The following is a 24204-nucleotide window of genomic DNA, read 5'->3' on the forward strand; positions in this document are numbered from 1 at the left end:
CCCTGAAGACAACCAACACGTCTGCATTTTTAGTACAACAAGTACCTAGTTTTTCCCAAATGGGAGCTTACCATACTCACTCTTTGGGTCTTCTCCTTTTCACTTGGCACTGTTGTGGAAGGTGGTTTTCTGTTGGGTCATGGAGCGTTCTTGTCACCTTCTGAAAAGCTGGATTTTATCCTTGGTGGAAGTCTCAGCCTTCGTTCATCCTCCTCTCTGCTAGGCAATGAGGGGGGTTCTCACCATGGCCCTGTCCCTCCCTCCCCAAATGGACCGGGCACAGGAGGCGCCTGGGGACCGTGGGGACAGTGGTAGAAGGTGACAGTAGAATGGTGGTAGGACGTGGATAAGTTATGTTGGGGGCGCATCTTGAGGTTGACTTGTTTCTCTTTGTGGAAGTTGGAAGCCATCTTATTCCTCAGCTACCTTTCATCATGGCTCCTCTGGGGTAGGGGCCCAGGCCCCAGTGTGAGCTCTTACCCAGGGGTGTGGTGGCTATTGCTAAAGGTGCCTGTGTGGACTCTGACCCTCAGGCCACAGCCCACGTCAGGCCTGGGCCGCCTGGATAAGCAGCCTGCAGCATGGCTCTGCCATCCCTATCTGCAGGGGCCTGGTGCGTGCAGGGACCGCTGAGGGCCACTAGCGAGGCTAGTCAATGTTCTGTTAGCTTGCTAATAAGGGGAGCAAGCAAAGGTCTTCCTCCAGATATGCAAGGTAAGAGAGGGAAGGGTACAGGAAGGCTTTGCATATACTTTAAGTTTCACCATGCAAATTCCTGTGCAAGCTGAGTTAGGTTACACTATTTGATTTATTTATTTTCTTTCCTTAGTTTACAAGGTGGTTTCAATCCACAGATCATCTTGATCGCAGCATCCACAATGGATCTTGGTCAATGTAATCCCTTCATCCTTCTCCCCTATCTTTCCCAACCCTGCCTGCTCTTTGAGTTTTGAGTGTTTTTTTGGTGCCAGTCCTAGGGCTTGAACTCAAGGCCTGGTCTCTGTCCCTGAGCTTTTGTGCTAGCTCTCTTATCATTCGAGTCACAGCTCCACTTCCAGCTTTTTTGTAGTTACTTGGAGATAAGAGTCTCACAGATTTTCCTGCCTGTGCTGGCTTTGAACTGCGATACTCAGAGCTCAGTCTCCTGAGTAAATAGGATTATAGGCGTGGGCCACCAGCACACGGGGCCTGCATGCTGTTTTTTAAACGTGTCCTCTTCCCTTGGTGTGCTTTATTTTACTCCCATTCAGTTTCCCATCTCCTTGGCAGAGAGGACTGTGGTTTCAGAACATTTCTGTCCATCTTCTACCCGCCATGAGCCCAGCAGGCACCATCCTCAGTAAGCGTGGGGGAACGGGTGGAGGTGGAGGGATGAGTGTGTTGCTGGTTTAGTAAATGAGCTTCCTTTTTTGTTTTTATTTTTGTTTTTGGTGCTGGTCCTGGAGCTTGAGTACAGGGCTTGGGCACTGTCTCTGAGCTTCTTTTGCTCAAGGCTAGTGCTCTACCACTTAGCCAGAGCTCTTTCTAGGTTTTTTGTTTTTGTTTGTTTGTTTGTTTTGGGGGGAGGGTTATTGGTGGTAAGAGTCTCATGGACTTTTCTACCTGAGCTAGCTGGCTTTGAGCTATGATCCTCAGATCTTAGCCTTCTGATTAGCTAGGATTACAGGTGTGTGCTAGCGGCACACACCTGAATGAGCTTTCTGAGAGCAAGGAAGTCTGTACCCAAACCCCGTTCAGCTGGTGCCACGAGGGGTTGATGACAATCACATCACAGTTACAGCAGCAGCTGGCCTGCTGGACAGTTGATCAGCAACTTTGAGGTTGTGGGAAAAACTCTCATTTTTGTTCTTCTGGGACATAGGCTGTTTCTGAGGAAGATGATGTACTCATCTTTGGGGATTGGGTTAAATAACTCCCAAGATCCTTAAGAAACTTAGCCACAGCCCGGAAGGCTGGAAGAACTCACATGACTTCCCAGGGTACCTTGCTTCCAAGACCAGGCGACTCTGATTGGCTGTTTTTCTCTTTACCCCACCATCTACCACCCACCATTCCCAGGACTGTGTCCTTGCTTTATAAGAAGCCTGGCTGCCATACCCAGAGTGCTTAGAAGGAAGTGGAGAAGATAGTGCCAATGAGACTCCTCTCCCTCCTGCCCCTCCACCTTGATGAAAACCAAAGCAGCTCAGGACCCAATGAACAGCTGCTCCCCACATTCCAAACATTAATTCTGTGGCCTACTGAAAGTAATTTGGTGCTGAATGCCTGGACTTAGCTCTGAATTAGGACCTAGTTAATTCCTTAGCTGAGTCTTTTCTGTCTGTAGAGCCAAGAGTCTGATGTTGTTTTGGTCTTCCAGAGACAGACGGCTGTTCCACACAGAGCCCCCTCCTCTGTGGTGTAGTAGCTGATGGCGGGACTCGTGTTAATTGGAGTTCATCCTGGCTCTCCAGGGGACAAGATCAGAGACTTAGGTAGTTTGACCGAGAGGTGCCATGAGCTTGGCCATACCTGTCATAAGATAGACAAGTAGAGCAACTCTTCAGCTTTCTTTTTGCAATGACAGTGTTCTTGAATGTGTGGTCAAGCTCTCAGTGTTTGCAGGGTAGAGGGAAGAAGGCAGAGTCTCCAAAATTGATTGATTAGCCTGTCTTAATTTCTACATGGCCTCTGTAAGATGGATGGGGAGATATGACTCAGTCAGACCAGGAGTTGGGAGTTCTGAAGTGGGAGCTGAGAGTAAGCTATGATTTCTGAGTGGGTGACAGGTGGAGACCTGGTGGCCCTTCTGTTCATGATGGTTCCTCTGGAGCTTGTCGGTTCCCATGTCACCTCCAGTGGTCCAGCTAATAAGCTGTTTTGGACTGGTGTGAGAGGAGGGCATTAGTCCCCAGACCTCTGATCAGAAGAGACCATGTTTTTCTCTCTCTCCTGCTGTAGGCTGTGTCTTGTGCAGTCCATGGTCCAGATCACCCTCCCTCCAGCAGGTTCTGGAACACTGGTAGAAAGGCAGTGTGGCTGGGCTACATGAGTCCCCCCTGCAGGAGAGAGCCTGTCCCAGTGGAGGGGTCCCACCAGTCCATACACAGTTGTGAAGGAAGAGGAGACGTACTCTCTGGGAGGTGGGCAATAAAGGTGTCACAATGAATGGGTCAAGGGCTCACTTCTTGGCCGCCTAAGGAGCTCTCTGAGTTCAGAATAGCGCTAGCCTCACTGAAAGATGCCAAGATATTCCCTTGTGCTTATGGACCAAGCTTGGAAAATGCATTTGTTCGTACCCCCTCCTCACTTCATGGAAGTATGAAGTGGGACTGGCCTTGCTGTGCTGCCTCCCACCTCCCCCTTTCCCTGAGAATATCTGGAAGGCCCTGCTCTGGCTCAGAAAGTCATACCTGAGCCACTGTGGCAGCCAGTGAGGATCTGGCCTTTGCTGTGATCCGGCTTCCTGGGGCTTTGAACACAGCACGTCCGCTTTGAGCAGGACCAGGGCAGCACACAGCCTACCATAGTAGTTGTTCTAGGACAGGTTTGGGGTTCATCTTTGCATATGAGGGAAACTGAGGCTCCAAGAGGCACTATGACCTAGTTAAAGCCACACGACAGGTGTGTGGTTGTGCTTGGACCCTCACGACTCCCGTTTGGCAGCTGAGAAAGGGAAGTGACTTGGAGGTTGCGTGCCGCTGGCCAGTGCATTGCCTGTAAGAGTGCAAGCTCCCGAGATTCGTTCTGTTCACAGGCCGCACGGCCTCTTGCTGGGGCTTCTCCGTTGTTAGTATTTCCAAGCCTCATCTCTTACGGTGCTACGTAGGTCTGGCTGAAGGAAGAGGTCATTGTTGTCTTAGGCTAAGTGGCTTAGGGGCTCAGTAGATTATCTCCGGGGTTCCTCTCTGCCCTCTCACACACCCTGGTTCACCCTTTTCCTCGCCCTGCTTCTGAGGAGAAGGCAGCATCTCGCTTTACGTCCTCGGTAAGTATTAGCTCACCCGTCTCCCGTCCCCCATTTCCTTCCTTCTGAGTTTGTTCAGCACAGTCTCGTCTGTAGCAGCGTGTGGTGGACTAAAGACATGAACGGTGGCAGTGATTATTGAGTGCTTATAGGAAACCTGTTTTTCAGTTTTTTTCTCATTGACAAGTGAGTCCTTGACAAGCCATGCATATAGTTGGCCTCTGTTTTAGGAACAACATGGCTTGTCTTGTTCCCATGTTGAGATTTGCTTTGGATCTCGGCACTTCTGTCTCTGAGTAATGTTCTTTGCTTAAAAAGGCAGAAAAACCCTGCCCCACTGGGAGAGGGACTTTGGAAAGCCCTGGAGAACACAGCCCCAGATTGCTTTAGCAGCTCATTTTACTGTTGTGTTTTGTTATCTGCCCCCATTAAGTCACACCCACTAGGGACTCTGAGCCCTGTTTTTCATCCAAGGGCACAGATGAGATTCTTCTCTAAGCATGTATAGTGCTGGTAGTCCTCCTCCAGATGTGGGCCTCTAGTGGCCTTTGACTATCTGCAGGACTAGGCCAAGGAGCACACGCTCATCAGTTATAGAAGGAAGTACCTGCAAATACTTGTTGCCTTATTCTGAAGCTAGGGACAGGGAGAGGTGAGTCTGTTTTCTCTAAGGACTGCAGGTGTTTTAATCTTGCAGCGCGCAACTATCTCTCACCTCCTTCCCAATCCCAGGGGGGAGGTGCTTGGAGACTCGGCAACAAAGCCCCTGTCCCCAGAAGCTCATGATGCTTTTTAGGCAACTCACCAGTGCTTAGTTAAGTCCCTATTCTGCTAAGAATCATTCTCACCTAAGAGTTTCTGTACTTCTTTTTTTTTTTTTTTTTTTTTTGGCCAGTCCTGGGCCTAGGACTCAGGGCGTGAGCACTGTCCCTGGCTTCTTCCCGCTCAAGGCTAGCACTCTGCCACTTGAGCCACAGCGCCGCTTCTGGCCGTTTTCTGCATATGTGGTGCTGGGGAATTGAACCTAGGGCCTCGTGTATCCGAGGCAGGCACTCTTGCCACTAGGCTATATCCCCAGCCCTGTACTTCTTTTTTTTATATACTTATTTATTGTCGAAGTGATGTACAGAGGGGCTGGGAATATGGCCTAGTGGCAAGAGTGCTTGCCTCTTATACATGAAGCCCTGGGTTCGATTCCTCAGCACCACATGTATAGAAAACGGCCAGAAGGGGCGCTGTGGCTCAGGTGGCAGAGTGCTAGCCTTGAGCAAAAAGAAGCCAGGGACAGTGCTCAGGCCCTGAGTCCAAGGCCCAGGACTGGCAAAAAAAAAAAAAAAAAAAAAAGTGATGTACAGAGAGGTTACAGTTTCATACGTTAGGCCTTGGGTACATTTCTTGTACTGTTTGTTACCTCCTCCCTCATTCCCCTCTCCCCCCTCCCCTTCTGTACATGACTTCCTGGGCCTTCTTGTACTTGAGGTCAGCAAAAGGATTGCATCTTATATATGACAATGGAAGTACATGAGCTTAGCACAGTTGGCTTGCCCAGGGTCATGCAGCTCAGCTGCACCGGCTGGAAGTGCAGCTTCCAGAGTAGAGGCCCTCACTCCCCCCAGTCTTGCTTCTGGCTTAGCAGATAGGCACGATGATTTCCTGCTATCATCAGGCTCAGTGCCCAGGCCAGGGGCCAACTGAAAGTCCTCACTTAGGCTGCATAGGGGAGATGGGTTGGGATGGATGTAGATTTTGGTTGGGGTGGCGGTGAGCCACATGACGCCTTCTAGGCTGGAAGGGCCCACATCTCCTGGTGACACTTTACCCACCGTGTGTACCCAGTTCAGCTACGTACTGTGCAGTCGAGGATGGAACACGATGGCTTTGTGTCCCTCTCGAGACCGTCTTCTCTGAGCCACCCCACCCCCACCCCCTGCCTGCAGTGGGACCCATGGTGCCATGTTTCAAAGTAAGTTCTGGAAGGCCGATGTCTGGCCTGGCGCTGCTTGGGAGGAGCTGTATTCCGGAGGTAGTGCAGCGCAAACCATGAGTGTCTCACAAACCATATAGTAGGTGCTTACAGGGTCCTCAGGAAGCATGGCTCCAGGAGTAGAAAGGTCGTGCCCGAGCCTGTGGAGTTCTGCTGACTTAGGGTTGAGTCTTTGTGGCTTGTGCACAACTGGGTGACTTTGGTTTTGGCTTCAGTTTCCTCTTCTGGAAAATGGGGTGCGTACGGTGCCTTCTCTAGAGACACTCTGAGGATGCAGTGAACCCAGGGCCCGGCACTGCGCCTGTGCTGTTGTCCCTTCTGAGTAGAAAGGTCGGAGTGTGTGTGTGTCCCCGTCCTTCCAGGATGATTCTCTACTACTTGAGCCACACCTCCAGGCCGGTTAATTGGAGATAAACATCTCATGGACTTATTATTATTATTATTATTATTATTATTATTATTATTTGCCCAACCTGGCTTTGAAACTTGATCCTGAGATCTCAGCCTCCTAAGTAGGTAGGATTGGGGGTGTGACCCACCAGCCCCTGGATCCAAAAGTTAGGCTCTTCGTCCCTGTATTTCTGCAAGTAGAGACCAAGAACTAGGAAAGTATGTGTGTGTGTGTGTGTGTGTGTGTGTGTGTGTGTGTGTGTGTTTTTAAAGGGTGCTTTTTTCCTCTAAATGATGCCTCTATTATAGAGTCATCCATAAGTCCATGGCATTTGGTCTTGTGTCCTTAGTGTTAGTTATTGAGTAAAGAGGCTTCACTTGCCTCTGTTTTTCTGTCTTTTATCAATGGCCTTTCAGTAGTTCCCAGGACCAGGGCTGAGGATGTTGGTTGACATGGCCACTGTAGTGGGAGACATATATTCTCAGAACCAGTTCCAGTGTCAGCTCAGAGGGGGGAAAGTAGAGCTCTGGATCAGTTCCTAGGTGGGTTTTCACTGTTACCCTTCAGACACACATGCCTTCATCACACATGGGAAGGACACCTCCAGACATGCAGGATGGGCAGGGTTTGATTTGTCACAGAATCTGGCAGAAGACAATGTTTCCCGTGGAGAGTTGCACTTCCGCAAATGTTCACAAGTTTGCTTTGTAGGTCCTGCGTGCAGCTGACTGGCGTGGAAGTTTAAAAGTGCATGGAGCCTTCACGGCGACCTCGTGGGCTGGCTGCTCCCCTCCCACTTCCTCTGCCTAACAGGACAGAGGAGGAAATGGAAGCTCTGAGAGCAGCGACTTGCTACCCGAAAAGTCACTGTCAGTATCCCAGTTCCTGCGTAGGTTTTGGTCAGGGTCTTGCTTTTAAGGCATGAAAATATTTCTATAAAACTGACCTGGAAAATAGTACAGGCTGGATAAAGGCATGAACAGAAGGAAGGCTTAATTGTCCCAACCATTTCCACTGCAGTCCGTTTTCTTTTGCAGGGAGATATCTTCAGAATGCACTAGGAAAGCCTTCTGCAGATTCTTCTGGAATGACTTTGCAGAACTTCCTTGTGATGTTCACACTCTTAGCACCCACTTCTCTTCTGACCTGGGAGCCCCAAGTCCCACTTGCAAACGGAAGGCTTACTGAAGCTTGCAGAACCAAAGCAAGACCATTTCATGTTAGGAAGGGCTGGAGAGAGCGAGCAGAGCTGTCCCCGTGTTGTCAGGGAGTATCTTGAGAGGAGGCAGACGTACCTGGGCGTACCCACCCTGCCATGCCAGCTGTAGGATACTGGGAAAATGGTTTAACTTACTTTTTTCTTGGAGTCTCAGTCTTCCCATCTCGAATGTGGGCTACTCACAGAAGGTGAGAGAGTTAAGAAAGCCCCGCCTGCGGCTCATGCTTTCTTTGGGAGGTGAGGTTGGAGGCCACATGGGATTGTGGTGAGCTGTGTGGGGTGCCGGGGGCCCTGACCCTGGGGGTGCTTGGTCTGTAGGCCTTGCTTTGGGAATAGTGCTGGCTGAGGAGCTTGAGTTGTTCTTCTGTTGTTGTTCATTTGCCAGCATCTTGCTAGGTAGCCCAGGCTGTGTTTGAGCTTGTGTTCCTCCTGCCTTGGCCTCCTGAGGGCTGGATTTACAGGCGTGTACCAACACACCCGGCTTATAGCTGTTTTTGTGAGAAGAGCCCTGGGGGGGGGGGGGGGGGAGGCGCCTTTGCCACCACGATGGCACGCAGGGAACAGAGGAGAGTCTGTGATGATCACCGTGTCCCCATGGTTGGTGGAGGTGCCGACTGAGGGGAGACTGTTTCCCAGATGCTGGGTAGCTGGGCAGTGTTTGGAGTCCTAGTGGGAGGCCTTTTCAACATTACTCAGGGAGTCACAGCGGGGGTGGATGCACTGGGCATTGACAATGGAGGATTTGAATTCAGAACAAGGAACTGCACAGGCAGTGCTGGGACCGTGTCCATAGACGAGACTTGCTGCCCACAATTGTACTTTGTGCAGAGGGGACCAGAAGACGCCAACGTCCGGGGCCTTCCCTGGCCTCCCTGGGGCAGGCTCTTTCATTTTCTTCTTAGGTTACCCACAGAGCCCGGGGCAAAGGTTGCTGTTCCCACTCTGCAGATGAGGACACAGGCGACCTCAGTGCGGCTGGGGCTGCCACACCCCACAGTACTGCTGTCTCCCCAGCGCAGGGGGCAGGAATTTGACTTTTTGTTTTGTTACATTTTGGTTTATTTCCAGCACCACCTACTCTTTTGGCTACGGGTTTTGACAAATGAATACATCAAATGGAGTTTAATTATTATTATTTTTTTAATTTTGAGGCCACTTTACATTCATGTAGTTGTGAGAAATAGTACAGAGACGTCCGGGGTATGTTTTACTCAGTTTTCCCCAGTAGTAACGTTCTGTGGAACTGCAGTGACATCGGAAGCAGGAAATGAATAAACAGGGGAACGGTCTAGTTTCAGACCATCCTAAGCACACCCCATCTCAAACCCGGACAACCCCTGTTATCCAATTATATTATTATGCCACTTCAAGAAGAGGATGCACACGGAATTGTACAGTAGTTTGCCTTTGAGTTGATTTTTTTTTTCCCATTCAGCAGAATTGTTTGGAGATTTTTTTCCCCCCCAAGTTCTGGTATATATTAGAGTTAATTCCTTTTGTGGCTGAGCAGTGTTCTTTGGTACAGAGGAGCCAGGGTGCATTTAACTATTCACTTGGTGAAGAAGCTCTGGGTTTTCCTGGTTTGGGTTGTTACGAATAAAGCATTTGTATGCGGGTCTTTCTGTGAATGTACGTAAGCATTCGTTTCTCTGGGATAAGTGCTCAGGCATGTGACATGGGCATTCGAGGATGCGTTTGGGATGGAGAAGTGGACACTGATGGGAAGCACAGGCCTGGGACCTGCTCCACCCAGGTTCAAGTCCTAGAACCTAGACGGGTGAGTTGCTCCTCATGTGGCTATAAAATGAGAACTCTTGACCCTGCCTTGTAGCCTTGCCTCGTAGGTGCTTGTTATTAGTTGATTTTCTACTACTATAACAAAACAGGCCGGGTCACTTTATAGAGAAGAGAGGTTTATTTTGCTTACAGTTCTGGGCGAGCTCTGAGGAAGGCCACGTGGCGGATGATTGTACCACAGAGCATGCAAGAGGGAGCCAGCACTTGGTGGGGTGGAAAGCTGGAGTGGTTGGGTCTGCTGGCCAGGCATGTGAGACCTACTTCCTACTTCCATCTTTTCTGGGGAGCAGCACCCTGTGAGGTCTGATTGATCCGCCCCCCGCCCCCCCCCCCGTGAACATCACACCACAGGGGACCAGGCTCCCCACACCTGAATTCTTGGGAGACAAGCCACACCCAAACCACAGCACTGCTCGATGATAGAAGCCATTTTTTTTTCTTTGTGTAAGTGCAGAGAGAACCCAGCAGGCAAAAGCAGGGTCTGTGCCCAAGTGTCCTTTTGGCTTCCCCCAATTATTGGCCCTTTCAAGGCCACACCCAGTTCCTCTCTGAGAAGATGCTGGCCTGGTTAGTAGATCTATCTGTGCCACTGGGTGGGTGCAGCTGGTCCAGACCTCTGCCCTGGACCCCGGGAAATCCACAATGCGCCAGGCTCTGCTGGTGTGAGAACGTGTCCGGACTCGGATGTTGCTGTGATTTACCCAATTCCAGACATGTGTATTGGGCGCTTACTCTGTGCAAGGCTCTGTGCTTGGTGTTGCAGAAAAAGTTGCTTGAAGCAGGCAGCAATTCCGGCCTCAGGACTCCGTCCGGAGCCTGGTACTTCAGGGCGAGGTCTGCACGCCGCGCGGCGCTGCCAGGTCTGTCCTGTTCCCCTCCACATTCCCTGTGCAGCAGCCTCTGAGTGCATGCTGTTCCCAGGTCTCGCTGCCTCGCTGGAGCGGTTTTAGAGGCCACGTGCGATTCCTTCCCACAGCTATACTGTCATTTAACCACTCAGGTTGTCCCCACGCTAGCGGTGATGCCATATGCCTTAGGCCCTGTGCAGGGCTGGTGGGAGCCATACCTCCCCCTTCCTCTGGGGCCTGTGGCCACTGCTGGCTTCCAGGTACCCAGGAGCTGAGGGTGCTGTTGTGCCTGTCTGTTACTCCTCACGCCACTTCTGCAGCCCTCGTAGAGGCTGCTGTGGAGATGGCGCTGGGGAGAGCCAGGAGGCCCCGTTGCTGCTTCAGCCCAGTTTCCGGCTTTGTGCAGAGCTGTGACGGGATGGGCTGATGATGTGTTTCCATGGCAATAGACTGCCACAGCATCACGCTTACTGGCCTCCCACTGTTTTCACCAGAGGGAAGGGCCATAGTGCAGCCAGACCTTTTTGATGGAATTTAAACAAATTCAAGAGGAAGACTGCCTGGGTGTCCACTGCTGAGGAAAGGACCTGGGCTCACTGGCCCTCTCCCTGCACTCTCCCAACAGCAGTAGCCACTGTTGACAGCACTTCTCAGAGGAGCCAGGCTCCAGCAGAAGGTGTGGTTTCTGCTTCCTAGGCTACTACAACTCGATGAGGCAGGCGGTATTGTCTCTATTTAATGAGAGGAGCTGAGGCACAGAGATAAAGCCCTTGGCAACGTTTGAGGGGACAGTGTATTTCAAGAGGAACTCAGTTGTGCTTGACTCTGGATCTGAGCTTTAAACTATGGAACCTTGCCTGCCTCCTTAGAGAAGGGGAGAGGTGTTCTCAGACCTCATGCCACTGGCTAGCTGCCCTAGAACTGAGTTGAGGCTGACACACAGAAAGACCATGGCTGCTGTGCCTCCTCACTGAGGTGGCACAAAGGGCCCCTTTGAAGGGTGAGTCCAGGGTGCCCCTCCTGGCCTGCTCCTGAGCCAAGCATGGGATGGGGAGGGGAGGGAAGCTCTGCTACTTGCCCAGTCCCTGGAGGAATGGTCTGAGCTGACCACACTTGGTTAGCACATGCTAGCTGTAGGTTGATGTGACAGGAAAACCTGTCAGGTCTCTCAGAATCATTTGGGACTCTGGCCCCCCTGGGCCTCTCTACTCCAACAGTCAGGCTTTGGAAATGGATTGATTTCCCTCCTCCCCTTCTCTGAGTTCGCACTTTGGATGAACCTTGTTTTCTAAGAACGGTAGAAGGTAATTTTTCCGCGCTTGCCAGCTGGCCTGTAATTGAGCAATTTCAATAACACCCACTGTAAAGTCTAATCGAAGTAAACAGGAAAATATGATTTACAATCTGGATGGTAAGTAAATACCAGGGTGTAATTAATTTTTACACAGAACAGCAGATTCTAAAACATTTTCCTGCACTGAACAGTTTGTTTGTAATTTCAGATTAGGGGCTACCTTTCTATTTATTTATTGCCTTTACTGCTCTGAGTTTTTGTTTTCTGATGGTGCTCTTTGGATCGCTTGTACCGTGTGAATTTGAAAGTTTAACCACAGAAGGGGGGAACAGGGACAGAGGATCAGAGTAATTATAAGGTGTGATTTTTCAAACCTTTGCTGAAGCTTGCTCCCTTTTTGCCTCTACTTAGTGGGGCACGATGGTGGGTTGGGTGGGATGCTTCGTGGCTGTGCGCAGCAGCTCTGCTGAGGGTCCAGTCACTGCTAGAAGGTTACTGGGGAAGAGACCTCCAGTGTTAAAAATAGGTTGGTGTTAAATGTGCTACCGCCATACGATGTGTGCCTTCAGGTAGACGGTTCTGATTCTTGAGTTGCTCACCCCCGCCCCCCACTACTGACGTGTGACCCCAGCCTGTGCTTGCTTGGCTTCTTTGCTCTGTTGGTACTCAGTCACTGGAGTCATGCCTCCAGCCCAGCTTTTTGCTGATTACAACGGTGATGGAGCCCCCAGACTTTTCTGCCCATGTTGCCTTCTACTATGGCTTGGCCTGTGAGTAGCTGGGACTTACAGGTGTGAGCCTCTGGTGTCCCGCTTCCAGTTACTTGATCATACATGTGTGGAGGAGAAGCTGTGCGTGTCCTGACTGCGCCCCTGTCAGCTGCTGGGGGCTGTGGAGGGCTGACCCTCTGGGTTGGGACACGGGGATGGGGCGCGTTCTTACCCCCAGCCTATGTGAACTTGTCCTGGTGCGTGTTCCAGGAGCACTGGGAGCTAGCTTGGTGGTACTATGTCGCACATCTTGAGCACACTGCAGGGACCACAGGTTGCTAGCTATCCAAACTCCAATTGGAGATCCCATGAGTGGACCCAAATTGACTGCTGTACCCATTGTCTTTGGGACACTTCGAGGCTAGCAGGAGAGGGGTAGCTCTGAGAAGGTTATCTGAGCCTCAGTGGCCTCCCAGAATGTACCTCCTTTAGTTCCCAATGGGCTCCTAGTTCCATTCTCCTCCTCCCTGGTCCTGAACTTGTTGCCTATCTTCTGTCTTGCCAGGTAGTTGACCACACTTGGCCATTTCCCAGAAGAGCCTCATCCTGAGAGTGAGTGACTGATGGGGAGCTGTTTCTACTGACAACATTCCCTGGGGGTGCCCCGGCATCACCACTGCCCAGGGTTGCCCTCCTGAAGATGGCTCGTGCCCACCCTGGGATGCAGCCCAGTGCCTGAGGTCCTTACCATGGTGATGATCCTAAGGAGAAGCCTCGCCAACCAGGGAGCCGACTCCATAGCATGTAGGACCTTCAGCCCTGAACTGGTGAGCCCCTAGCGGACTTCATTGCGAGGCCTGATGTACAGGTGGGCTGTGGACATGGCATCCAGGCTTAGCAGCTTGGGGTCAGAGTGCTCAAGAGTGGAGCTCTGGGAGCTGTTCCAGGCCGGGTCATGGTGCATGGGAGCACGGGCCGTGGACATACACTCATACAAAAAAGCACTTGAGCAGCTCTGGAGAGCCGGGGGGAAAGGCCGCCACTTGCTCGATAATACCAAGTGTGCTTCAGCTGCCGTGCTGGGCTCTGCCCCATATTCCTTTTGCCTCCACCCAGCAAGTTTCCAGAAGTGGGTAAGGCTGGAGTGAGGGCCAAGATAGCACCGAACCACCAAAGAGAGAGGTGCGGAGAGAGAGAGAGAGAGAGAGAGAGAGAGAGAGAGAGAGAGAGAGAGAGAGAGAGAGAAACTTGCTGTAGTTAGAATGTGAAGAGAGATGAGTGCAAAAGGAGGCGCATCCTGGCAGGCCATAATGGCAGGCCATGGTGGCAGCCACCCTCTGTGGCCACCCTCTGATCATGTCATGGTGAGCATGGGGCAGAGAGGCAGCCAACTGGGTTTCCTACCCTGAGCAAAACCATCCCCAACCCAGCCCCCTTCCCAACCCCAGCTACCAAAGGGAGCCTCCCCTGAAGGGGGAGCAGCAGCTACCTTGGCCACACCCTTAGGGCTTGGCAGATGGGCCTATCTGCAGGATTCTGCAGAGCGCTGGGCCAGCCACAGCCCAGGGTCTGTGAATCCAGCCTCACCCGGCACTCTTCACGGCCACTTAGGAGAACCCACACTAGGCCCCGCCATGGGCTGCCTTTCTTGTCTCATGTTAGTGAGGATCACACTGATAGACTGCTGAGGTCTGGCTCTGGGCAGAGCTTGGGAAAGCCCCCAAGGCCCCTACCTCCTGTAGACCTGCATCTAGCTCATAGGCCTGCTGGGAGAGGGCTAGAGGAGTTCGGGGACCAGCATGACTCTGAGGTGGCCTTGCCCTTCTCTGCCCGGACAGATCTGTGTTGAGTGACCCTCCCAGACCCCGTTAGCACCAAGTCACAGCTGAAGCCCAGTGAAGTCCAGTCCATATGAGGCTGGCAGCGCTTACAGAGCAGAACATCAGATGTGGTCGTACATGCACCAAAATGGCTTAGGAACCATTTGGTCCAGCCTCTTTGCTTTACAAATGTGTATTGGAGACCCAGAACAGGGCAGTAACTGCCCCGCCGGTGCTGGTCCCACCTTGTCCAGCAACTCCATCCACCTCCTGGCTTGTGTATAGGCCTCTTCCCCCAGGTTGGAATCTAGATCCTGGTATCTGTGTCTCCTCCTTGTACGCCAGCACTGCAGGGGCTGAGCAGAGGGCTGGTGCCCAGCAGAGAGCAGGCACCAAGGTGTTCGATTGATGGCAACCTTGGTCGTTAACAAGGGGAGCCGACATGGCTAGCCATGTCTTCTGCCATCTCTACTTACTTCCTTTCCAGTTTGTGTTTAGTATTTATCTGCAATGTGGTCCCTTCTCCTCATCCTGCTAGCTTTCACATGGAGATGCTAATGAGTCTCCTGCTTTTGCTCCATAGCCTGTTCTCCACTCAGAAGCCAGAGGGAATACCAGCGAGACCTGTCTAATCACTCACAACCTTCCACTTGCTTCTTAACTTGTGCCAAACAAACACCCAAGCCATCACTAGGAAGCTCCAAGGCTCATGTACCTGTGCACCATGACCTCTCGCTGTTCTTCCTGCTCCCTCTGTTCAAGTACACTGCCTCAGGGTCTTTGCATTTCTTCTACAGCCCAGGACACTCTCCCCTTAACATAACTATCTCCTTCCTTCCCTTCCTTCTTCCCTCTCTGGCCATTTAGTCCAAAATTGAATCCTGCTCCCTCCACCCCCTGCCTCACCCTCTACCTCCTCCATCTATACCTTCAGTTTCTTTCATCTGTTCTTCCCTGTAAGCTCTTAACACTGGTTTAACAGCTGACCTGTTGGTCTTGAGTATTGAATGACTCCCCCACACTAGGCTGGGAGTTTCATAAAGGCAGAGCATTTGTTTTCACTTGTTGCCAAAAACTTGGAACCTGGGCCTAGTGCCTCATAGGTGCTCAGTAATACCTGTAGAGTAACTGAGTCTACAGGTGCCACCACCCCGTGGCTCTTATGTCATTGTTTCTGTCCCTCCTCTGACTTGTTCAGTTCATAGCTGGGGGGTGGGCAGACATGAGTCGAATCCTTCTGTTTTTTTTTTTTTTTTTTTTTTTTTGTGGCTGGTGAATTTCTTTTCCTGGGGAAATATGAAGAACACATGTGGAGTAGCTCTAGCCAGGAGTAACCTCGGGGCAAGGGGCCAACAGAGGGCCAGAGGGAGGCGCCCTGCCTGGGACCAGCTGTGCTCAGCTAGCCCAGCACCGTGGGGCCACTGTGCTCTCCCTCACGGGGTGGGACTAGCTGGTTCCCAGGCACATGGTCCTGAGGTCAGCTGAGCTGCTCTTGCAGAGACTTGGTCTGAGTTCCTGCCAGGAGGAGCAGGGCCTCTGCGCCCTCGCCAGGGAGGGAAGCCTTGTCTTCTCAGGAAAGTGGAGAAGCAGAAGCAGGGAGAGCCTCTGGGCTCCTGGCAGGGAATCTACTGACTGTATAATCTCTCCTGTAAGGCCAGGCTCTTGACTTTCTCCTACACTCCCTCCCCTTCTGGAAGAGCGTCCTCCTTTCTGCTTTTGTTGTTGGCCATTCGGGACCCAGAACCACCTGGGGCGGTGCGGTGAGCCATCTGTCTCCTCCCACCCCGACTCCAGATGGCAGGTCGGCTGGGGGTGGCCCCTTTGGAGTGGGCCTTCTTGTCTGTGGATTGTTGACGTGCCACACACGGACTGCTGGCTGCATTCTGGCCTAGCACTGCTTGCATGGGGCAAATGGAAGCACAGTGGGCTCTGAGTCCAGGGTCTCCTGCACCTTGCTGCCTATCCCAACACCACCTCTGTCCCTCAGACAGACAGGAAACGGTGGCTTCAAGAGCTCAGGCAGGGCATGCAGAGTACAGACTTGAGGTTGAGCAGACTGCTCCATCCAGCACCTTCCCACCCAAGCCCAGCCCTAGCTCTGGGGGCCTGGCCATCTCAGTGTTCCTCCTTCCTCAGGGAGAGTTCCTGTGAACGACCCAAGACAGGCCTCACATCACAGTCCTGCGAGGCCCCATGAGGCAGAGCACGGGGCACAAGGCCACCTAGGACTGAGCAGCGGCAGAGGTGCAGAGAAAGCGGCTGGGGTCAGTGATGGCCCGCTCTGGTAACATTGGCTTCACACTGACACCCGGAAAGGCAGAAAACAGTTTCTCTTACTTCTAGTTAGATCAAGAAGAGAGCAGAATTCAGGGTTGAGATTGGAATGTAATTAGAAATAAGATTCTGGAGAGGCCGGGAATGGCACAACTCAGGTCACTGGGGGATTTGGGAGCAGACCCCTAGGACTAAGCCCTTTCTCACCCCCCTCCCCACCACGCCTACTCCCAGGGGAGAAGGTCTTGAGGACTGGAGGTGTGGGCCTACTGGAGGAGAGCCCGAAGCTGCTGCACTAAGGCCTGTGAGAAGTGAGATGGCTTCTGTCCCAGGAGCGCCTGTCATGGCTCCTTCATTCTCCTTTTTAAGAAACTAAATGCTGCTGACAACATAACTGGCCCTATTCTCTACTCTCAGGGAAGATGTAGGAAGAAGAGTAAAAGAACTGGGAAACACCTGCTCTCCAGGCCCGGAGGCCTGTCTGCTCAGGAGCAATGCCTAGAGGGTGCAGGCTGTGCCCACAGCCCTGGCTAGCTTGTACACATGGCAGCCATGACAGTACTGGCTCCTCTTCCCCACTCTGCCCGGTCGCTTTCCTCTGCCGAGGGAGGTCTTCCTTTTCATGTTCTAACATTAGCTGCTGCTGGAAGGCAGCCCAGACATTTGACCCTGGAGCCCTGCACTCCCCCGGCTTCTTCCCATGCGCCCACGCACAAACCAGTGGCCCATTCTCTTGTTTCCAGAGTGACCACCCCTCTTGGCCAGGCCTTGCCTTCTCTCAGTCTTCCCTGGACCAGAGGAGGCTGACAACCAGCTGCTCCCAGGCAGAGGGTGGTGCGTGGCTCCTGGCTGTCTGACTTATCCCTGCAACCCCCAGTTGTTTCCACAAAGGCTGATCAGATAGGTGGACTTGTCAGATCTGTACTTGTCAGATTGGTATGCCAGGGTGAAGGTGCTTGCCCACTCTTAGCGAGTCGTGGCTACATCAGGCCTTGTGCCCAGCTGCCTAGTCACTTCACATACCTGCCCAGGCCAAGTTAGCACTTCTGCTTCACAGCCCTGTCCCTGGAAGGCCACAGGCTGGCTGGAGTTAGAATTACACAGAGTCCAAAGAACGCTGATGCTTCTTACACTGGATAGGAAGATATCCCAGCGCCCCTCATGCCAAAGTACCTTGAAGCCTCGGAGTCAGGGCTGCCAGATCTCCTCCAGCGTCCTTGAGCATGGTCCCCAAGGGTGCTGTTTCCTGCTTCGGCTTGGGTCCTCTTCCTTCCTCCATTGACATCTTACTGCTTCTCAGGCATGGGTGCCTGTTCCCCCAGAGAGCCCTTTATTCTGCTGTGGGCCACTTGGATGTTTATAACATTTGTGGGCCATACAGAATTATCCATATAGGCAGGCAGTGCGTTTCTCTGCAGACTCGATGTCTTGGGCAGCTTCAGGGCCGAGAGTTCCACTGGGGCTACTGTCCTTAGTGTATGGTGACCCCACTGGGGAGGAGGATCAGAAGAGTTAGAAATGGAAAGGCTAGCTGCAGGAATGGCACACACGGATGGGAATTTTATCCCATTCTTGGTATACGGGACTACAAAGGCCCTGTCATCTTAGAGTCAGCAGGACGTCCTGGGTGCTGCTTTGCCCATGTGAAGTGTGGGTTCTGGGAAAATCCTGCCTGTGGTCAGGGGAAGCGGGACCCTCATGCTCTGGGAAAACGTTGCATACAAGATGTTTTGGCCTGGTCATAGTCAGCCTCACTGCACAGATGGCTCAGAAAGCAAGAGAGGGCCTCAATCTCATTTTAAAGTCTCGCATGAGATCAGCCAAGGTTCCTTGTCGTAAGTGACAAGGGCTACCTCTGGCCAACTCATAGAGGGCTCTACCCTCAGAGAAGAGTGGGTGGATCAAGCCTAGCAAGGGTGAGAACCGGAGAGGTCCTTGAATGCAAGAGCTCAGAGCAGGCTGAGGGCCTTTCTTGGGTGGGTTGGCCCTGCACCCTGGCCCACGGCCTAGGCCATGCCCCGAGTGGAACGTAAAGGCTGTCCTCCTGACAGGTAGAAGGTGACTCTACTCTGTTTCCTGCTTTTGTCTTGTAAAGCCCAGACGCTCTTCTGTGGCTCCTGCTGGGTAGCAGAGCACATGTTACACCAGCCTTCCTGGTTTCTTCTGCTTGCTGACCTTGGTGTGGACTTAGAGACCCCAGTCCAGTAGCTTCCCATCTGACCTACACAGCGTAAAGGGGTTGAACCTTACCTGTGTGTACTGTCTTGAATGCCAGGAACTTGTCTCTTGTGACAGGCCAGGTACCTGGCAGAGGACAAGCCCAGTTTCTCCCTCTGAATCCATCCCCTAGAACAAGGGGCCTGCCTGGTTCCTCAGGCTGTGCAGTTGGCTGTGTGGGTGACATGGTCCCACTGGCAGGCTCCCATGTATTTGTCACCTCCTCTCTCTATTGGGTGACTTTGGTGTGGTTTTCAACCATGCATCCTGCAGTGTTAATCATACTGGCTGGGAGGCAGGCAGGTGTACTGTCTTTTACTGTTTCTAGATTGTCCCATGGGTGTCTATAGAGTAAACCATTCCACTGCTTGGAATCTAAGAGGGTGAGCTGCCTGATAGTAGAAGGGTTGTTTTAAACCAAGGAGATGCTTTGTGTCTTCTGGTCCATCAACTCCAGCTCAGGTGTTCCCAGGAAGATGACCCTGATTTGCACTGCTGCTCAGCACATTCTCCCTGGCCCCCTCTTCAGCCCCATTCTCTGTGTGCAATGATTTGTCCATGTGACTATGTCGTCTATGAAGTGGGAGCCCTCCTTCACCTCTGTGTCCCCATGCCGGTCAAAACTGACCCTTAAAAGCCCCATGGGATAAATGCGCTGCTGACCAAATAAAATACAAAGGTTCCCTGATGGGGCAGACAGGGATGGGGCGAGGTAGCTGGTGCCAGGCGCTTGCCACCCTCTTATCTGGGCAGGCCAGGTGTTCCTAGTCAGTCCCACCCTCCTTCCAGGACTTAAAGAGCCAGAGCCTGGGCTCCTGCCTACTTCTCAGCCCTGAAGTCTGGCCGGTTCCTATCATGGGGTAGGGCGGGGGTGCTTTTCAAGCCACAGCCTCGAGTGGCAGGCTGCTTTGTCTGGGGTTGAGAGCTTCCTCACTGTCTAAAACTCAGCTTTAATACAGCCTACCTGTGGGCAGCTGCTGTTCCTATTTACCAAGTAAGAGGATGCTAAATGAGGGACTGAGGCAGGTGGTCTCTGGAATGCTTGAGGCAGACCTTCCTGGGTTCCTGAGTGCCTCTCTCCTCACAAGCTGGCAGAACAGGCCCTTTGACCTGGACACCAGCTAGCACAAGAAACCCCCGGAGTATTCTACACTCAGCTTGCTCTATAGCCCTGGGGCAAATGCCCAGGTCCTGGGCTCTTGTAGACTTCCTTGGCCTGCTTTTCAGGCAGTGGCCATGGAATTTGGCTGAGGCTAGGGCGGGCTGAAGGGAAGATGGAGAATGCTGGCAGTGGAAAGGGAAGCTGTGTGGAAGTGTGGCACTCAGATCTGGAGCCGTAGCTCTCAGATTGAGACTCAGGAGAACCAGTGAGCTTTTGCTTCTGCTCAGAGAGGATGACTGGAGCAGCTGTAGAGGCCAGGCCAGCGCTGGCAGACAGAGAAGCGCTGTCCTGCACCTCCCCACCAGGGACTGGCCGTGGGAGAGGGCCCCCGTCCCCGGCTCCTCAGCCTCTTTCCAGGTTGTCTACCTGTTCCCAGCACGGGCTCCGGTGCTCACCCCCACATCACCACCCAAGTGGAGAAGCCCCTCATGGCAGAAGTCGGGTTTTCCGTGTATTTTTAAACCCCTTTAATAGGTCCATAACTCTCTGGAGACTTGGAAAAAAGAATCTAGGCCTGATCCTACACAGATGTTGTCTCTTGGGATATTTTCTTCTCCCTTCCCCAATCTGACACTGGCAAAGGGCAATTCCTCCTTAATTGTGACTATAGCAAGAGATGAGTGCAGAGTCATGTGCAAACGTGCTTCTGATGACTTGAAGAGTGAATAGCTTTTCTGGTTGTTTTCAGCACACGCCAAAGAAGATGAGTCAAGGACCTACCCTTTTCTCTTGTGGAATTATGGGTGAGTAGCCATGCTGCGTGGGTCATTCTCCTCTAGTCCTTCCAGCCAGGTGAGCAGCCCAGAGGACACCTGTCTGCACCCAGGTGTCAGAAGAGCACCTGACTCTTCTGTGTGTTCTGTTTTGGTCCCCAGCAGTTCCTGAGTGGACCAGGAGGCTGGTGGGACACGCGAATGAAAGGACAGACACATGCCGTGTCCAGCTCTTAACATTGAGAGTTCTGATTATTAAAGTGTTTCATGATGGTTTTTTTTTTAATTCAGAAAATGTACCATGTGTATAGGAAATTTAAAAAAACTCTTACAGCCTCAATTCCAAGTGATGCCTACTGCTGATAATCCTGTGTGTATTTGTTTCTTGCATTGAACATATAATTATATAAACTGCATTTGTTGGCTTTTTCACTTGGTAGTTTCCACAGCATGACAGTGATTCGTTCCATGCATGCTAATAGTCTGTATTACCAACTTGTGCAGAAGTACCAAAATGTCTTGAATGATGGAACTTGTGTGGTTATTGCATTGATTGTTGAATTTGCTGTTATAGTTAGCAGTAATTCTCAGTGTCTGAGTCTTTGTCTCTTGGACCATTGCTTCAGATCGTTCCCAGGAGGGGAACGAAGAGGTCAGAGGCCTTAGACCTTATTAAGGGTCTTGGTTTATATTGCGGATATGCCTTCTGGAAAGGTGCCTCCATCCTGTTTCTGTGCTTGTGACAGTTGCTGTTTCTCTTGGGCTAGTGAGAACTGTGCTGACAGTGTGGATTTCTTGATGGTTCAGATGATACATACAGGGTCTCCTTCTGCTGTCTCGAGGCTCTTTGGGATGTGCTGCCACATGGCTTTTGATTGTTTGTTTGTTTTTGTTTTTTTGGCCAGTCCTGGGCCTTGGACTCAGGGCCTGAGCACTGTCCCTGGCTTCCTTTTGCTCAAGGCTAGCACTCTGCCACTTGAGCCACAGCGCCACTTCTGGCCATTTTCTTTATATGTGGTGCTGGGGAATCGAACCCAGGGCCTCATGTCACTAGGCCATATCCCCAGCCCCCCACATGGCTTTTGATATCTGCAAAGAGTCGGAGATTGGCTTTTAGACAGTTGGGTTTTCACATTTCATCTTTGTGGGGCTTATGACATCATCCTTGCCTTCTTTTCTTAGCCCCTTCACTCTGTATCCAGTGGCTTCTTTTCCTTCACTTGAGGCTTTTCTATAGATGAAGCCCCAGGTGTGGAGGATGCGGTGTCTGTGTTGGGCACTGTGCTGGTGGGCAGAGCTGTGTTGGGCTCCTTGTTTGTAGCTTCAGGGTCAGGCAGGCGCTCATTTCTGTAGGGGAAACTGAGGCTCAATGAGTTGACTCTCTAAGGTCCCTTGGGAAGCAGAATTGGCTCAGATGGGGAGAAAGAAGGTTGGTTCTTCCTTCACAATCACATGCCCCAGTGCTAGGAGAACTGGGTGGTATTCTCTGATGTGGCCACCATTTTCTTCCAGGCAGAGGAAATGAGGGCAGAAGATTGCTGGGCCTTGCTTTTCTTAAAATGTGGCAGGCACATTTGAGGCCTGTCTCCACATAATTGAGCACCTCCTTGGTGGTTAATAGCTTCACAACCCCCACGCCCCAGCACAGGGCCTAGAAACCTGCTGCACGGTCTGCATTCTGGGATGGTGAGTTGCTGAGCTGCCTTCCTTATCATGCTAAGGAGGAGGAGGGGCTCCTGGGCGCACAGCCACCCCACCCGGGACTACAGCTCCAGCAGAGCAGACCTGGAGCTGGCCGTGAGGATGGCCAGCGGGGACGTCCAGCCCCTTCCTGCATTGTGCTTAACTTCCCTGGGCCTCATTTTCTTCCTCAGAATGGCAGTTGTGGTGGCATCCACCTTGTTGGTTTATGAGGACTGTGCAACATGTTGTGAACAGATCATCACACAGAGCCCTCTAGTTCACATAGTTAAAAAGCATTTCAGCCTCAGCTGAGGAACTCACTCCCCACCATAGGCCTTTGGAAGAGAGTGGCCTTGGGGAGGGAGACATGCGGGCACAAGCTCAATTTGCCCAGGGTGGCCTGCCTGAGACTGCCTAAGACAGCATCTGCTTCCTACCAGCGAGGTCCAGGGTGTCCAGGAGGTCCTGAGCACGTCTCCAGGCTGTGGTTATGGAGTGGCCCTTTTGGAGTCCCCCCTCCCTGCTCAGTGCCTCCACGCTGACTCTTCTCTTCCACGGCTCCATCTTCTTCCTGCTGTGTAGGTCAGCGCTGAGGCCCTGCGAGCCAGGGGAGCGGGTGGTGGGTCAGTGGCATGTTTGTGCCCTGCCCTGCCTCTCTCCTCTGTCCACCTCATCTTTCTGCACGTCACCCCCCTCCATTCAGGAGAACCCTCTCCTATGTGACAGCGTGTGTCACCAGGCGCCTCAGAGACTTGTTTTATAAGTAATAATCGTGCACTGAGCAGAGAGAATGGGATCCTGCCCTCCCCACAAGTAGATTTCTGCCTGGTGGAGAAAGTGACAAGGAATTCCCTTGGACTGGGCCATCTGCCCAGATGGAGATGGCTGAAAGAACAAGTGTTCCATCTTCTGTACCTGCTTCTCCTCCAACAAAGCATAGGTGTTGTGTGGACTCAGAGAGATGGCAGAACCCCATAGGTGTCTCTTGCCTCCATCCCTTCCATCTACCTGCTCAGGCAGAAGTGGCAGCTGTCAGAGGCTTCTCCAAGTTCAATGTGAGTTGATGGAGGATCATATTACGGCTCCAACCCATTGAGTGTGTGACTGGAGGTTTCATGGCCTCACCTTGCACTGCTGACACAAACTGGGAGTGCACCCCAGGCAGTGAGATTTCATCTTGGGTGTGCCTGCCTTTCAATAGCAGGGAAGAGAACACCCCAAGGGGCCGGCCAGACTTTTCAAGAGAGTTTTGGGCCCTTCCAGCACTGGACAATGCTGAGCAGAGATAAAGTACCAAATTATTATAATTACCAACTCCCAGCCTGTCTCCTGCAGATAAAGGGCTCCGTGCTGGCCTTGATCAGTGGAATTCTCCCGTGAGAGCTGGGGACAGTTGGCCCTGTTACTCAGGGTTTTCCCCTCTTAACTCCAGGCGAGGGTCCTAGCTGGAAGACAGGATGAGTTCATGTTTCATAAATGTCCTGAAGAAAATCATGGCAAGTGTATTAGAGGTGAGAGCACAGGGGTGTGTTCTGTTGCTTCTTTGTAGAACCTTCCAGCCTTCCAGGTGGCAGAGCCTCCTCTGCACCCACTTAGATAAAATGGGCTCATTACAGTATAATCAAAGACAACATTTTTTAAAAAGCATCTCATGATTTGCAATTGATTAAAGTGGGGTCCCAGGCTCCTTTCCATCCTAGGCCCCTCACTCCAGTTTGGAAACTTGATACAAAGAGGTGTTTTTGTACTTTTCCAATTTTGAGGTGAGAACAAAGCCAGGGTGAAATGTGGATGGGAGAAACTGGGCAGGGTATTGTCCAGCCAAGGGCCACTTATTAGGGCTGTAACTTGGCCTTGCCACTGCTGTTTATAGTGGAGGCCACACTTGCCTTCTCAGTTTCCTTTCTCACCTCCGGGTCATCCCCAGCCCACCACCTCTGCTGAAGCAGAATTTCCCTAGCAAACAGCTGTCTGGGGAAGATCCATCTATGACCAAGGATTGTGTTCTTGTCACAGTAAGCAAGGGTCAGGTGACTGCTCTGTGGCGTAGCCCATCCTCTGGTCAGCTAGCCAGGCAGGGCACCAACCCCCTGCTCCTGGAGTAACTCCACCTGGGCCAGGAAGGGGTTCTTCCTGGGTTGGCGGA

General features: G+C 52.0%; 1 protein-coding gene across 6 annotated transcripts in view; it reads left to right on the forward strand.

Annotated features, from left to right (window-relative positions):
• Window positions 1-24204, forward strand: part of Fam53b (family with sequence similarity 53 member B) — a 102407-nt gene that overhangs the window by 21417 nt on the left and 56786 nt on the right. For 5 of the 6 annotated variants that reach the window (XR_007209825.1, XM_048338063.1, XM_048338061.1 and 2 more), the window contains 2 exons: window positions 12755-13016; window positions 20351-20405. Coding sequence is in view for 5 of the 6 variants with exons in the window: in XM_048338063.1 (XP_048194020.1) it covers window positions 12939-13016; window positions 20351-20405 (133 nt within the window). In the remaining variant the exon portion in view is untranslated. Of the gene's footprint in view, window positions 1-12754; window positions 13058-20350; window positions 20406-24204 lie in introns of those variants that run through there. The other variant, XM_048338065.1, reaches the window with a different exon arrangement.

Source organism: Perognathus longimembris, chromosome 2 (assembly GCF_023159225.1).
Source record: "Perognathus longimembris pacificus isolate PPM17 chromosome 2, ASM2315922v1, whole genome shotgun sequence".
NCBI lineage: Eukaryota > Metazoa > Chordata > Mammalia > Rodentia > Heteromyidae > Perognathus > Perognathus longimembris.